General features: G+C 44.5%; 1 protein-coding gene across 3 annotated transcripts; it reads left to right on the top strand.

Moving 5' to 3' along the window:
- The first annotated feature begins 19 nt into the window (after window positions 1–19).
- On the top strand, window positions 20–12,623 carry LOC308523384 (glyoxylate/hydroxypyruvate reductase B-like). Of its 3 annotated transcripts, XM_081097295.1 has the most exons (7): window positions 20–251; window positions 524–622; window positions 3,721–4,105; window positions 5,452–5,623; window positions 7,733–7,911; window positions 8,692–8,788; window positions 12,406–12,623. In XM_081097295.1, the coding sequence occupies exons 3-7, from the start codon at window positions 3,724–3,726 to the stop codon at window positions 12,560–12,562; spliced, it is 987 nt and encodes a 328-aa protein (XP_080953421.1). In that variant the 5' UTR covers window positions 20–251; window positions 524–622; window positions 3,721–3,723; the 3' UTR covers window positions 12,563–12,623. The 3 variants fall into 3 exon arrangements, with proteins under 3 accessions (XP_080953421.1, XP_080953419.1, XP_080953420.1); XM_081097293.1 differs by lacking the exon at window positions 524–622 and having other exon boundaries at window positions 118–251; window positions 12,385–12,623; XM_081097294.1 differs by lacking the exon at window positions 524–622 and having other exon boundaries at window positions 133–251.
- The last annotated feature ends 439 nt before the right edge of the window (window positions 12,624–13,062 follow it).

A 13,062-nucleotide genomic window follows, 5' to 3' on the forward strand; every position in this document is an offset into this window, starting at 1 on the left:
TGCGCGTGCGCGTGCGCGTGCCCGCCGTGCGTGCGTCCGCCGTGCGCGCCGGGGCTGTGGGGCCTGTGCGTGGCGTAGGTGGTCGCCGGGGGTCTGGTTGCCTGCGGACGCCCCGCCCCGCGGTGCAGAGGGGCTGTGCTGTGTCCGACCGCGCCGAGCTTCACCGCGGAGGCCCCAAATTAGTCATTTTGCTGTCATGCTTCCCAGACAGAAACGTGGCAAAAGCAGTTCATGAACAGAAAAACTCTCGCGTAAGACTCACCAGACATATATGAAAATATTTCCTCCCATTCTGTGGATTGCCTTTTCACTTTGTATTGGTATCTTTTGCAGCACGAAAGTATTACATTTTGATTAAGTCCAATGTATCTAAATTATCCTTCGTTGCTTGTGCTTTTGGTGTCATATCTAAGAAACCGAGTTCATGAATGTTTACTCCTGTTTACTCTTACGAGCCTTATATTTTTAATTCTTACATTTAGATCTATGATCATTTTGAGTTAATTGTTGTGTATGTTGTTAGGTGTCCAACTGCAGGTGGTCTGCAGGTGAACGGTGACGCTGAGATGAGCTCGGCAAGCAGGATTGAGTTTAGAGAAGCAGAGGGCTACTGCTCGCTCAGGCAAGTAGCAAAACCTCCAAAGTTCTCATGGCTTTTATTGGGGAGTACAGCAAGTAACAATGGAGTACAGCAAGTGACAGTGGAGTACAGCAAGTGACAATGGTAAACAGGCATGCCTATGAGATCATCTGAGCTAAGTTATACATTAAACTATTAATTTCCAGTATTGTTCAGAGACCCTCTCAACCAGCAGCTCTGTTCCTTCCCTTGTTCTTTCCATGCCCTCATGGACTATTTATCACAAGGAAATTCTGCCTCTGAACAATAAATCTTGCGTGCAAGACTTTGTTTTGACGTGGCCCGTCTATTTATCACCTCAAATAAATTCTGCCTCTGAACAATAAACCTTGCGTGCAAGACTTTGTTCTGACGTGGCCCGCTTGCAGGCCCCCGTCTGTTCTTGGCAGAACGTTCCTCTTGTAGTTAACTTCTCATTCCACCAACTTCATTCAATTACATGTGGATATCCAGTTGTCCCACCCCGTTATTTGGAAAGATTATTCCTTCCCCATCAAATTGCATTGACACCCTTGCTTAGGCGGGTGTGTGTTGTTCCAGGCAGAGGCGGGACTGGGGTTGGGCTAAATGTATCGGGGGCGGAGACGCGGGTAAGGTGTGTTAGGCAGGTGGGAAGTCACTGTAATCTCTGACTCTGCGAGGAACCTGCCTGGGAGACTGGGCTCCACCAGAGTGTCCCTGAGATCTTGAGTCCTTTGGAAAGGTAAGTGTGCCCCTAGTTTGTTGTGGCGAGGGCGGAAGACTGGATGGAGCTCTGAAGCATGGGCGTGGCGGCTTTGACCCCAAACCTCCCCTGTGACAGGCACTTAAATCCTAAACCCATCCTGACCTGCATAGCAGGACCCTAAAGGATTTAACTGGGGAAATGCAGCGTTGCCTCATTTGAGGCAGGATGAAGGCGGCTTCAGGGTCTCTGCCAGAATTTAGAGGTAAATTTGGACAGGTGTTTATTTTTGCTAAGCTGTAGGCAATGGCACATTAAGCTTTAAATGGGTAAAATTTGTGGTACCCACATCATATTTTAGTTCATAGTTTACACCAGTGGTTCTCAACCTTGGCTGCACATTAGAATCACCTGGGAATCTTTTTAAAATCCTGGTTTCTGGGCCTCATCCTCCGGAAATTCTGTTTCTTTGTTACTAATGTTGTCGCCCTACCCCATAACAAAGAAACAGAATTTCCGGAGGATGAGGCCCAGAAATCAGGATTTTAAACAGATTCCCAGGTGATTCTAATGTGCAGCCAAGGTTGAGAACTACTGGTTTACACCCTTACATGAATCCAGTTTTTCAGGAGCTTAGCATCTGTTTTTGCAGAGATATATTGTGATAGTATTGGTTTTAAGTTATATTGGATTTGTTGATACTTGGTAACTCAAGAAACCTCACAATTGTCAAGGAATCTGTAAACCCTTTGGCATATTTTAATCTTTTGGGTCCCCTTATCTAGTCATGCACTGATCAGATAATTGTCAGTCGAATAAAATATCTCATGCTCCTTTGCTGGACTCTGGCCCATGATTGGAGATGGTTAAAGTCCAGTGCAAGAGAAAGAGACCAAGAAAGGCATGAGCCCTGCATCTGCCTGATGCTCCCATCACTGTTACTTTCATTTCTCTGAACTGGGAAACTCACCCCCTCTTATTATTTGGAGCAGCCATGAGTCACTTGGAGAATCTTGAGTGTTTTCCACATAAACCACTGACAATAATGGTGTGATGGATATATGTCATTGCTCTTTAACCAATGCTAATGGAAAGTTGAATACAAAGTGATCAGGAATCATGCTTCCTCTCTGCAAAAGTAAACGAAAATCTTATCTTGAAGTCCACAATTTTTTTAAACCAATTGCACTCTCAGCTTTAAACAAATGTTAAACATTTTTAGTCATGACCCAAAGATGCATTCATTAACCTCAATTCTTGAAACACAGCAGGTTTTACTTTTGTAGGAAAGCTATGAAATGTCAAAAATATCTTATTTTTAGCAGTAACAAGGAATGTAAAACCTTATTTCATTCATTTGACAGATAACAAATATCTTTTATTGTTACAGTACAAAAAAAAAAAAAAAAAGGTCGTGTCGACATAAGAACTTCCAAACCTGTAGAGAATATTTATAAGAGTTTATTTGAGACAAAACTGACTATTGCTGGAGGCAAGATCTCAAGTGCTCCCCAGAATGACAGTTTTCAGGTTTTTTTGCATCTGGAACCAAGGAGGGAATGTAAGGAATATTCAATGAAGGTGGGGGAGAGCAAGTGGGGGATTGGATTACAGGGGAGTTGACTAAACTGTGCCCCTCTTGAGGGTGGTCACACTTCAGGGGTTCTCAAAAATAGGATTAATCTAGCATTTCAAAGGTATGTTAACTTAGACACATAAAAACAATGGACAGGGTTGTGTAAGGCAAAGATAAACCTTTTACTTAAAAAGTTATATGCCTTCCTGTGACTATTGCAGTGACCTGCCCAGTTAGGAGTTTAGGACCCAATCACTGTGTGAGGTTACTTTCTATAGAACCCCATTTTTGTTCACAGACAATTTTAGTAGTTATTGCTGCATACATAACAAATTATCCTAAATTTTAGTGGCTGGAAATAGCAAACATCTGTTATCTCCCAGATGTTCAGGTCAGAAGTCCGGGAGTGTCTTACCTGAGTGGTTCCGGCCCGGGGTTTTTCATGAAACTTTAAACAAGGTATTGAACAGGGCTGCAGTCATCTCAAGGCTTACCTAGTTGTTGGCAGGCCTCTTAGATCTGCTTCCAAGCTCAGTCATGGCCTCTGCACAGGCTGCCTCCCAGCATTGAGAAGGCAGACAGGCAGTGATCTCCCAACACATCACTCTGCCATTTCTCTTCACTAGAAGCACACTCCAGGATTGGGGTTACACCAATGCATGGTTACCAGGAGGGTGTGATGGAGACACTGGTGTCTTCAGAGCTCTGGGTCTATTGACTTTCATAATGAATTGCAGCCTTGTTGTAATGTAGAAAATCTGAAGAGTAGCAGGAGAGCACATGGGTTGTTCTCTTACAGACTCTATTTTTATAGCAGAAATCATGGTTGTCTTTCTGCAGGCCATGGGGGATCAGGACCTACCAGGGGTTTTGGTGTCTGGATTTGAAGGGCCATCTGGTATATGTAAAGATCATGTTGGAAAGTTGCAGAAATACTTTAATCTCATTACCATGCAAGACCTGCTAGAAAATAAAACACAAGTGGGTCCAAAGATCCAGGCTGCATATATCTGGAACAGAAAGCCAGCTATTGATCAGGAGCTCCTGCAGAGCCTGCCCGCCCTGAAGATTGTTGCCAATGCAGGAGCCGGTTTAGACCACCTGGACCTGAAGCTCATCGCCAGCTTTGGTGTGAAGGTGGCCAACACACCGCAGGCTGTTTCCAGTCCCACCGCAGACATGGGGATGGCCTTACTGCTGGCGGCAGCCCGGAGAGTGGTGGAAGGTAAATCATGTTGGAGATGCTGGTTTTTCTGAGAGATCAGATGGCAGACACTTATTAATACACTAGAGGCCTGATGCATGAAATTCGTGCAAGAGTAGGCCTTTCTTCCCCCAGCTGCTGGCACCGGCTTCCCTCTGACAACCGGGACCTGGGCTTCCCTTGCAGCCCCGGCTTCATCCGGAAGGTCGTCCGGTCTAATTACCGTATGATGCTTTTATTATTATAGATGACACATATAATTTTACCTTCAAACTTCAAATCCTTTCCTGGCCCTGATTTCCTTACACTGTATCCAGGACTTGGTGGCACTTGGTATTTGGAGCCCCTCCTGGTCATTTACAGCCCACTTAGTGCCCAGGCCCAGTCCCAGGCACAAGTAGTTCAGCAGTCTGTCTGCTGGCAGCCCCACCAAATGCTTCTCACTCACATAACAGGTGGGAAGTGTGTGTGTGTGCGCGCTAATTCAGCACCACTGGGAAATGTCAGGGGGTCATTCACTGACTGGTCAGCATGCCACCAGGGGGTGAAGGCCTCCATGTGAGTAGGCAGAATCCCATCTGTCCACACACTAGACATCTCTGGAGGCATCCCCAGGAAAGGCAGGGTAGCTCAACACTCGCCCAGCCTCCTGATGGAGCTTTGTTGTGAAGGGTTTGAAGAGAGAGAAGCAAGATGTAGTTTCTTTCTGTTTCTGATGCTGATTCACACACATACATATGCAGTCACCCATATTCACAGTCCCACACACAGTCCCAAATATATACAGTCACACATATACACACAACCATACACATTCACACATGTACACAGTCCCACACACAGTTACACATGTACATACAGTCACACATATACAATCACACACACCCCAAAACCAAGTTTTTTCTTTTTTTAAAAATATTTTTTATTGATTTCAGAGAGGAAAGGAGACGGAGAGAGAGCTAGAAACATCAATGATGAGAGAGAATCGTTGATCGGCTGTCTCCTGCATGGCCCCCCTGGGGATAGAGCCTGCAACCCGGGCATGTTCCCTGACCAGGAATTGAACTGTGACCTCCTGGTTCATAGGCTGATGCTCAGCCACTGGGCCCAAAAACAGTTTTAACCAGAAATGCTTCCTTGATGTGAAAAGAATTTCTCTTTCAAAGCATTTCACCAGGAAGTGCTGGTTTTGCTATGAGGACACTGCCATTTGTTCCCTTTGATTCCCTGCAGAAACATTTGTTAGCTGTCACATAAAAATGCATGACAGCCATGTACCTTGTGACTTTGGCAAAAGGTCCCAGGAAGGGTTGTGGGTTTCTGTGTGGCACCATCTCCACTCTCCACTGTCTTCTCATGTATCTTAGGTCACCAGTTGGCCACCTCACCAGATACAAAGAGCTTTTCTACAAACTGGCTGGGCCAGGAAGTGACGGGGTCCACCCTGGGGATTATCGGCATGGGCAGTATTGGTTACAAGGTCGCTCAGCGGGCCCGGGCATTTGAAATGAACATTCTGTACCACAACAGGAAACGCAGGTGAGATGCAGAGTGGACTTGAGGTGAACGGAGCAGAACGTACACCATCACTGCCTTGAACGTGGCTTGGGTGTATGACTCCCCATGTTTCATAAGACTCCCTACTCTTTCTTCCAGAAAGTGGGATTGATTGTCCAGAAAGGGAGCATGGTATTATTACGATTACCTAGAAATGTGACTGTGACTTGTTTCCATTAAAAAATTTCACCAGAAAGAGATTTTAACTCACCTATAATTGTTATTTTATTATTATTACTTCTCCAGTGATTTTTGATCATGGGAGATGCAGTCCATAACCACTGAGCAATTTGACTGGCTCCTTTAGTACTGAGCTATATGCTCACCCACTCACTTATTCAATCTGAAAGCCATTTCCTTCAGCCCAACACTCAGTCCTATTGATGCTGTCTCCGAACAACCCTCCAACCAACCCAAGTTGTCTCTCACTTCAGCTACGCATACCCGAAGGGGCTGATGGCCTGCTCTTGAATGCCCAGTTCCCCCTGCAAATCAGCCAGAGGGTGGCCATTGTTCACCACCTTGCAGTGGCTTCCCATGACTGGAATTCCACCTGGAATGGAATTCTGGCTGATGAGAAATTCATGGCGGCACAGTGAGCTGGGAGGTTTTATATCAGAGTTCATCCCCTTTCTCTTTTCTTTTTTAAGGAATTAATATTATTTATTTATTTTTAAATATTTGTATGAATTTTTTAAAAATATATTTTTATTGATTTCAGAGAGGAAGGAAGAGGGAGAGAGAGACAGAAACATCTATGATGAGAGAAAACCATGGATCGGCTGCCTCCTGCAAGTCCCCCACTGGGGATCAAGCCCACAACCTGGACATGTGCCCTTGAGCAGAATCAAACCTGAGACCTTTCAATTTGCAGGCTCTATCCATTGAGCAAAACTGGCTAGGGCTGGATTTTTTTTTAGACAGTGAGGAAGGGAGAGGGAGAGAGAAACATTGATGAGAGAAATATTGATAAGCTGCCCCCTGCATGCCCACTAATGGGGATCAAGCCTGCAACCTGGGCATGTGCCCTGGATGGGAATCGAACTGGCAGTCAAATGGGATGATGCCCAACCAACTGAGCCACACCAGCCGGGGCAAGCCCATCCCCCTTTTCTTTTTTAAAAATATATTTTATTGATTTTTTACAGAGGGGGAGGGAGAGGTATGGAGAGTTAGAAACATCGATGAGAGAGAAACATCGATCAGCTGCCTCCTGCACGCCTCCTACTGGGGATGTGCCCGCAACCAAGGTACACGCCCTTGACCGGAATCTAACCTGGGGCCCGTCAGTCCCCAGGCTGACGCTCTATCCACTGAGCCAAACCGGTTAGGGCCATCCCCCTTTTCAATCGCTGCACAATGGACTGGGAATTGCACCAAGACAAATGGAGACAACTTTCAGTGTGATGAGAGGGCAAAGGCAGAGGCCAGAGTTCTCCAGGACAAGGTGAGTGCTGTGGACAGAGCATTGAGGAGGGAGCTGGGTGGGTTGGCCATTCATCTTTCCTCCAACTGTCCCCAGCTAAGACAGGTTAGGACAGGTTCGTATAATTTTATATTTCATATTTGTATGGCAGTGGTGGCTACCTGGGATGCTGTGACCTCCTGAAGCTTGGAATTTCTGTTGAGGAATTAAGTAGCTGTTTGGGGTGGCCAAAGCAGGAATTCAGATTGAACTGAAGTTAAAACACAGTCTTGCCTACATCTGACCCTTGGGTCCTCGCTCCTGTTTAACAGACAGCACACCCAGGCACTCTCCTGTTTTGTTTTTATTTTGTTTGTTTTTTCTGGAAACTGCCATGTGTTTGCCCACATTCAGTGATGCTCTGACATGACTTAAAGCACGTCCGACGCACGATCAGGCTTGTACCAGACTCTGGCGGTTCAAAGATGCACTAGAGGAAGGTCCTGGTCTCAAGGAGCTGTGGGTCTGATGTGAAATCCTGCAGACACTGAGGGCTCGGCTCTGAGAAGCCAGGTGCCCAGGGGGTTTCCGGGGCTGAGTCCCTGGCTCCCCTCAGAAAGTCCTTCCTCACACAACTTGATGAATTTCTCACTAGAGTAGGTGATTTTCCCTCCTTGTTCTCATAGGAAATCAGAGGAGGAGGAAGCTGTTGGGGCCACTTACTGTGAGAGGCTGGATGACCTCCTTCAGCGATCAGACTTTGTGATGTTGGCCATGAGCCTGACACCCCAAACCCAGCGGCTGATCGGGAGGAGGGAGCTGAGGCTGATGAAACCTACGGCCATCCTCGTCAACATCGGCAGAGGTACCAGCCTGCTGTCTGTGTGGCTAGGAAACCACGCAGGGGGGAACCCCCAGGTTGGACTCTCAGCATTTCTAGTCAACCTTTTCCCTGAGTGGCTGAAAAACCCACTTAGACTGGTGGGGTGGTGAGCTTCTATTTAGAAATATTTCTGCTTTTTGTCTTCACATCTTTTTGAACCTCAAATTAGTATTTTTTTAAAAAATGAGAACACAGCAGTATGGGAGTTTCCAAATCCAAGTTCAGGCATCTACTTGGGGTGGGGACATCACAGTTTGATCTTCTAGGTGTAATTAAGCAGAATGTAGGAGGATGAATTTTCTGAGCCTTCACTTTAAGAAAGTAATTTAGTGCTAGTTTAGTTACTTGACATTTTTGTGGTACTGTATGTGTTTGTAGCCAGTTATAGGTTGCACTTGTGGTGTTTAGTTTTTTGGTGTGACTATAAAACGGGTATCTGGGGACTGTTTGGGGAGGTGGTGTGGTGAAATGAGCCAGTTGGTATCGAGCAGACTTGGCTTCCTTGCCTGTCAAATGAGTACAGACTCTGCGGGTTATTGGAGGGTTTGGTGCACCTCTGTCGGTGTGGGCTTAGCACACTGCATGGCCCCTGGTAGGCTCACAATATCCAACAGGGAATCAGCAGAATGAAGTTCCCGGTCTCTTTGTCAGACCTTGGACAGGGTCAGGATGCGTGTGGTATAGCAGCTAATGTGACCAGCGTGTCTTTCCTGAGCACTACCTCACTGTGGTGATCGAAGAGGACTTGTGTCGTTAACTCAGGTCTGTTAGTCGATCAGGATGCCCTGGTGGAAGCTCTTCAGACTGGAGTCATTGGAGCAGCAGCACTGGATGTGTCGCACCCAGAGCCTCTGCCCAGGTAAGGAAGCCAGACAGTATCTAGAGTCCTTTCCAAATGGAGGGGTGGGGTCCTCAGACAATCACCGCTCTGGCTTTTGAAGCTGTGTTGTCACAGAACTGTAGGGTCTTGGCTGGAGGGGCCTACTGGCCTCTGAGGACCTGTCCCGTTCTGCAGATGGTCTGGCCTCTGCTTCCACACCTCCAACGATCCAGGCGGTTAGGACTACAGTCCTGATTCTGTCATTTATTTTGAAACTTGATGCTGTTAGTCTTTAAGCTCGCATTGATTCCTCCCACTTTGATATCTATCCACTAAGCAAATTCCTATCAGCTGAATGGCATTTTAGAGGTTCTGAAAAGGTGGTCTTGACACCCTTCTAGGGGGGAAGTCAAAACTATATTCGTAATACTGTCAAACGTGATTTACTTTCCACTTATATTTTTTCACAAGTGTACTATTATGACACATGGATATGTAATGACACTCTGACAGCTAAAGGAATGTGTGCTTCTGTATTATTGTATGTATTAATGTTTTCCAGTTTTAACTTATAATACAGTAAATGTTGATAGGCCCCACATAAACAAATGTTCTTTGGGGTTTTCAATTTCTAAGAGTGCAAAGAGATCCTGAGAACAAATGTTTAAGCACCACTAATCCAGAACAAAAAGTAATTCCAATATAAATTAAGAAGCATGAACATTTTAGATAGTTGTCCAGTCAGAAACCTAGAAGTCATGTGACCACCCCTACTGTCTAGCCTGCTAAAATGAGGTTTTTATTAGATTCACTAACAAGTCACAGGGCAACTACCAGGGTTATATCCCAAAGTTCAATTTATCCCAATAGATGGTGCTCCCAGCGTCCCATGTGAAATGATTTTTGTGGCTACGATATTCAGCAATTATTTTATGAATAATTTAATCTTTACACATCCATATTAATTTCTAATTTCTATATTATCTTTATAAGACAGACTTGGGGTTTCATCTTGATTTGGGGGGGGGAGACATTTTGTTGTTGCTTACTGTAAAAAAAAGGATTTTTAGGATTATTTAATCATACTGCATAAGTATTCTTTGCCTTACACAGGATTTACTACAAGATTATTTTTAAAAGAAAAAAATCATTCACCAATAGTGTAAGGAGCCCCCTAGATTATCTTCAGGCTTAATGATTTGGTAGAAAGACTCACAGAACTCAGAAACTCTTTTATACTCACACTTACAGTTTATTACAGTGAAAGGATACAGATTAAAATCAGCAAAAGTAACCAGTGTATCAGGTGGAGTCCAGGAGAAAGGAGGCGTGAGCTTCCAGTTGTCCTCTCTCAGTGGAGTTGTACGGATAGTAGTTACTCCAGCAATGGTGTTTGACAGCACACCCAAGCCTCAGTATCAAGGGGTCACATAGGCATGGAGTGCCCACATGTCTGACATTTGTGACTTAGTCTCCAGCCTCTCCTTACAATGACATAGAGTGGGCCAGGATACCAAGTGAGCAAAACAGGTGTTCACCACAAAGACCATTGTTAGCATAAGCTATCTTGCTGTGCTCCAGGTCCCAAGGATAAGGTGACACTCATATAGGCAGTATATCTCAAGCCTTCAGAGGTTATCTCCCAGGAGCCTATCTTTGGAGTGTGCAGGTTTGAGCACTCTAAGCCTGCTTGCTGAGTTAATCATTTACTACATGGGCCATTCCCTGATCCTTGACCTAGGTTGTCTTACAGCAAAATGATCACATTTATTGAAGCATCTACATTTATTATAGTTTTTATACGATAGATACAGCCAGAGTATCAGTATGACTATGCCTAACATTTGGAAGAGCCAGTTTGGGGCAGGGATAGATTTAAGCAGCAGCTAACCCATCCTATAAAGCCATTACATGCATTTTTGTATTTTTGTAGTAGTTTGTTTGCCCATTGATCTATCACTATTTGTAACTTATGATGAACTTATGCGGTACTATTAGTGAATAAATTAGCTGCTATTTAGCTAAATCTAGTTTTTCTTTGGGCCAGTCATTTCCCATTGGTATCATATTCTGAGGGGGCTTTAACTCAATCTCCCAATACAGTTGATCAATAATATCAGTATTATATGATTTATTTGCATGAGGTAGTTAAATTCTATCAACAATACTAGTGTTACACCATATCACAATATGGTTATGGTATAATTCAATTTCATCACATAACAAATCAATAACAATTACAGAGGTATTTTCTATGCTTTCTCAACAAAATTGGCTCTGGCCTCACCCTGGCTTGTGTGACTCAGTGGTAGAGCATCGGCTCATGCACTGAAGGGTTGTGGGTTTGATTCCCAGTTAAGGGCACGTAACCTGGGTTGCAGGCTTGACCCCCAGCTTTAGTTGGGGCACATGTAGGAGGTAACCAATCAATGTGTCTCTCTCACATTGATGTTTCTCTCTCTCTCTCTCTCTCTCTCTCTCTCTCTCTCTCTCTCTCTCTCTTTCCCTCTCTCCCTCCCTCCCTCCGTTCCACACTCTCTAAAAATCAATAGAAAAAAATATACCCTCGGATGAGGATTAGAAAAACAAACAAAAAATTGGCTCTGGACTCCACCCCAGATATTATTATGGACAGGTGTTACAATTGGTCATGAGTCAGTTATCTCTGGGTTCCAAATCAGTTAGGACCGTGATCGGCAAACTGCGGCTCGCGAGCCACATGCGGCTCTTTGGCCCCTTGAGTGTGGCTCTTCCTAAGCCTTAGGAGTACCCTAACTAAGTTAATAACAATGTACCTACCTATATAGTTTAAGTTTAAAAAAATTGGCTCTCAAAAGAAATTTCAGTCATTGTACTGTTGATATTTGGCTCTGTTGACTAATGAGTTTGCCGACCACTGAGTTAGGACAAAGCCAGTCACTCTGTGTTTTCTAACGTGTGCTGTCAGATAGCAGGGCCCACCGCTTGCCTGTGGGGAGGACAAATGTTTTCAGAAGAGTTCTTATCCCTGCCAGCTGTACTTCAGGATATGCCTTAAATGGATCAGTCCTGGAGACTGGGGCAGTCATTGTGACAAGTGCCCCCAAAGAACTTCCATAGGTTTGGGGGTCCATAGATCCCAAGTGTGTGCCCCTTGAACCTCAATAGCTTGGATGGTCACATGGCTACTATGGCCTCTGTCTATTAAAATAGTCAGGAGTCACTGGTGGGTCAGGTTACAGCCCTTTCCCAATGCTGGGTTCTAGTGTTATCCATCGTTATGTTTAGTCTGCCTGACCCACTTCACTAAAAATCTCATCTTTCCAGGCTGACTCTCATCCTTTGCCTTCTTCCTGGGAAAAAAACTCCCTCTAATCTGCTAGTTTCCCTCTGGATGCCACTCCTTATCAAAGGTGCATTCTGCTTGTCCTATGACCCTGGACCAGCACCTGTGACCCTAATGCCCTATTCTGTCTTGTGGGCCCATTGATCTACCACTTAATCCACCATGCATGTTGTGCTGTTATGTGCTAATGGCCTGGATGCAGTTAGAATATGTGTTTTGCACCACAAAATGTAAGGTTCCTCATACTAGGGTTAGATGAATGGTGGTCATACCTAGGTGTAATTTAGAGTATGCTATAAGCCTCCTGTAGCCTTCCCCATCTGTATTTCAGAGATCATCCTTTGTTGAAGTTGAAGAATGTCACTCTGACACCTCACATTGGAAGTGCAACTCATCAAGCCAGATGGCAGATGATGGAAAATTTGATTGAAAGTATCCTGGCTTCTCTCAATGGCCTTCCCATTCCTAATGAAGTGCTACTTAAATGATTTATGTGGGCTGAGAATTCAGAGGGATTAAATATGGCTTTCCCATAATATGGCTAATGAGAAAAATATTGTTTTGTGTGTTGTCTTTATGTTCGAGTCTAATACATAGGTTGGTTTACTATCATTTTATCTGAAAAACTTAGAATAGTAACAATACTGATCATCTATTGAGAGCCTGGTAAGTGTCTTAATTGCATTCTCACTTTATCCTCAAGGCAGCACTATGAGGGAAGTTATCATTCATAATGAAATTGAGCACAGTTATGTGTTTAACATCCAGAAGTTGCAAATATTTGAATTTGCATTAAAACCCTGGGCTAGGTCTGTGCGTTTTCCAGTAGGCTGTTGCTTTCCATTTTGTTAAATTCCCATAGCTTCTTGGATTAGGTAGCCTTCCTCATATTCTAATCACTGTTCATTTGTTTCTTTCAACATTCAAGCAATGACTATTTGTGGTAGGCAGTAGACAGATGTTAGAAGAGCAAGGACGATGGGTCAGG

This window comes from Myotis nattereri (assembly GCF_964212035.1).
Source record: "Myotis nattereri genome assembly, chromosome: 8".
NCBI classification, from domain to species: Eukaryota; Metazoa; Chordata; class Mammalia; order Chiroptera; family Vespertilionidae; genus Myotis; species Myotis nattereri.